Source organism: Solanum pennellii, chromosome 1, assembly GCF_001406875.1.
Source record: "Solanum pennellii chromosome 1, SPENNV200".
In the NCBI taxonomy this organism is placed as follows: Eukaryota; Viridiplantae; Streptophyta; class Magnoliopsida; order Solanales; family Solanaceae; genus Solanum; species Solanum pennellii.
This window is the reverse complement of record NC_028637.1, coordinates 101,701,753-101,705,130: the sequence shown is the minus strand read 5'-3', so window position 1 is coordinate 101,705,130 and position 3,378 is coordinate 101,701,753. Positions and strand designations below refer to the sequence as shown.

At 34.2% G+C, this 3,378-nt stretch overlaps 1 protein-coding gene across 1 annotated transcript; it reads left to right on the top strand.

Annotated features, from left to right (window-relative positions):
* Positions 1–258: 258 nt before the first annotated feature.
* LOC107025745 (protein NRT1/ PTR FAMILY 4.5-like) lies at positions 259–3,060 on the top strand. The gene is made up of 6 exons (XM_027914094.1): positions 259–379; positions 463–550; positions 696–913; positions 996–1,415; positions 1,503–1,627; positions 2,015–3,060. The coding sequence occupies exons 1-6, from the start codon at positions 377–379 to the stop codon at positions 2,994–2,996; spliced, it is 1,836 nt and encodes a 611-aa protein (XP_027769895.1). The 5' UTR covers positions 259–376; the 3' UTR covers positions 2,997–3,060.
* Positions 3,061–3,378: the final 318 nt, after the last annotated feature.

Here is a 3,378-nt window from a genome sequence, read left to right as displayed (position 1 = left end):
AGATACAATATTTCAACTGAGAAAACAAGAATTATTTGGCTGAAATGAGGAGTAATAAGTGAATAAAAATACCCATATGTACTTAGTATAATTTATTAATGGCCATTGTGTCACTTATTATACCCAACTTAGGTGCCAGACAGCCACATCTTCTTATTGATGAACAATGAGAAAAAGAAATGAAAATGACACCAACAGGAAATCGATAAATTTTATGCCACTAGCGTTACATGCAACGTTCCCACTCTTAACTCTTTTGATGCTTTATATATTCTTCGCATTATATAACTCTTAATTCTTCGTCTAGCAAAACCAAAGTCTCAAAAAAGAAAACTTTGGCCGCCTTTATTGGCAATCCTCTCAACTCTCTGCAGTCATGGTAATTAAGTTATTGTTTAATTGATTAAAAAAAGCAACATAAAATAATTATGCTCATTAATTTGTTTTGTGTTCACTTATTAGGAGGAGGGTAAAATCACAGAGTATAATTCTGTGAGTTCATCGAAAGTTCAAGGAAAAGGTGGATTTAGAGCTACCTCCTTTATATTTGGTAAGGAATATTTTTCAAGTTCTAGCTATATATGAACTTGTTCATTAATAAGTATTTGGTGTTTCCAAAACAACTTCGATAGGGATAAGGTTTGCGTATTGATATTCTACCATCCGTAGATCTTACTTGTGAAATTAATTTGTAGGTTTGTTGGGATTGGAGAACATGGGTTTTGTGGCAGTGATGGTGAGTTTTGGTTTATACTTCAGTTTTGTGATGGGTTTTGATCTGAGTGGATCAGCGAATACTCTGACCAACTTGATGGGCTCAACATTCTTGCTATCCATTCTTGGTGGCTTCATTTCTGATACTTACATCAACAGATTCCACACTGTCCTCATTTTTGGACCCTTCGAAATTATAGTAAGTTCTCTCGATATTAGTAATTTGGTAAGACAAAAGTTATTTTTACGAAGAAGTGATGAATTTATGGTGATTATTGTAGGCGTTTGCATTGATAACAATTCAAGCTCATTATAAGAGTTTACAGCCAATATGTTTGGAACCAAATTGCATATCAGGAAAGAAAGCTATATTCTTCTATGCATCACTTTGTTGTTTTGCATTGGGTGGTGGTGCGGTTAAAGGAGCATTGCCAGCATTAGGTGCTGACCAATTTGATCAAAAGGATCCAAAGGAGGCTAAAGCTCTTGGAAGATATTTCAATTTCCTCATGTTTAGTTCAGTGATTGGTGGAGCATTTGGGGTCACATTTGTTGTCTATGTTAGTACACTTAAAGATTGGTGGAAAGGTTTTCTTATAAGTTTGGTTTCTGTCACACTTGGTTTTATTTTCTTTGCCTTTGGAAAGCCTTTTTTTCGACTTCAACAACCTGCTGGCAGTCCACTTACTAGAATTTTTCAGGTTAATTAATTTATTCTCCTCTTTCTTCTTTTGTGTTTATGCTATTTCAAATAAAAATAAAATGATCGTATTTTTTTAATTTTCCAGGTTATCGTTGTGGCAATAAATAATGGAAAGCTGCAATTACCAGAAAACAGTGAAGAGCTGTATGAGATTAGTGAGAAAGAATCAGACTCATCACAACCAAAACTTGCACATACTAAACAATTCAGGTGATGTTATTCTTGCATATGTGTATTGATTCTAAATTATTTTTCATAAATAAAAGCACACTTAGTTTAAAATTTAAAGAAACAAAAGCAAGAGGGAAGATGAAAAAGGGAATCCACAATATAGAACAGTTGTCAGTGGAAAAAACTTACTCGCACCGGGTGTTTACATCAAACTAATGTAATCTTTATTATTATGTGATTTAATGAAGTAAAACATATGTTAATGAATTAAGTTTAAATAAAATGAATTATAAATTTAAACATCCGTTGCGGATAAATTTTATCATAAATAATTTGCATAATCAGATCATTCAAAAAAATATTTAGAGTTTCTTAGCGCTATCTAGTTATTGGACATATAGTAACTTTTGCTATATCGTGAATCAGGTTTTTAGACAAAGCTGCAATCCATCCTAAAACAGGTGAGCCTACACCATGGACAGTTTGCACTGTGACACAAGTTGAAGAAGTTAAAGTATTAACAAGAATGTTACCTATCATAGCTAGTACCATTATAATGAACACATGTATGGCCCAACTCCAAACATTCTCCGTAGCACAAGGCTATCGAATGAACCGTTTCATTAATAAATTCGAGGTACCAGCACCCTCTGTGCCTGCGATCCCACTAATCTTCATGTGTATTCTCATTCCAATTTATGACATGGTTTTCGTCCCCTTTGCTCGAAAAATCACCAAACACCCCTCAGGGATTACTCAACTCCAACGCGTTGGGGTCGGGCTAGTCCTATCGATCGTGTCCATGGCTGTTGCGGCCCTAGTAGAGATCAAAAGAAAGCATCATTCATTGAAAGATCCATTGCACCCTATTCATCTAGCTTGGCTAGGATTTCAATATTCTATTTTTGGTATAGCGGACATGTTTACCTTAGTGGGCTTACTTGAATTTTTCTACAAAGAAGCACCTGTTGGAATGAGGTCTTTATCCACTTCATTTACATGGATATCAATTTCTTTGGGCTTTTTCTTGAGTAGTGTACTTGTTGACATTATCAATTCAGTGACTAAAAAAAGAGCACCAAGCAAAAAAGGATGGTTAGTGGGCTTAGATTTGGATCAGAATAATTTGCACCTCTTCTATTGGTTCTTGGCAATTCTTAGTGGGCTTAACTTTCTGAACTACCTCTATTGGGCCTCTTGGTATAAGTATAAAACAGATGAGATTGTTGAGCCCAAGCCCAAGCCCAATTTAGGTGATTCCATCAGCTTGTCCAAATCAGTGTCAGTGAGTGGAGTACCATTGCTGAAGCCCAGTGAAAGTGCAAATGCAATGCCTACAATTGATGAATCATCAAATGGGCCAACTGAGGAAGCTAATGAAAATTCAGCAGCAGCAAGCAGAGGATAATAATGTAAAACATTTAATAGAATAAAACAAATTAAATTGTATTTTCATGAATCACATGATAAAAATTAATAAATTTGGTTGCTTCTTGTTCGTGTTCAACATTAAAGAATGTTCCATTTTATCTACAAATTAAGTAATTAATTACATTTGAGAAGAAGATAGCTCGTTAATAGAATTATTATTATGTATCCTATTAACAAAATAACTACAACCAAGTTATATCAATATCGAGAAAATTGTATATAATGGTAAACTAATAAATTCAAATTAAATGTTATAATCACACTTTGATTTAATTGTGTCATGTAACAAACTGTTTGTCAGTCGCTTCTATCCTTCAAACTCTCTCTCGCTTGCTCGTTCTCGCTTTTATAGAAACACA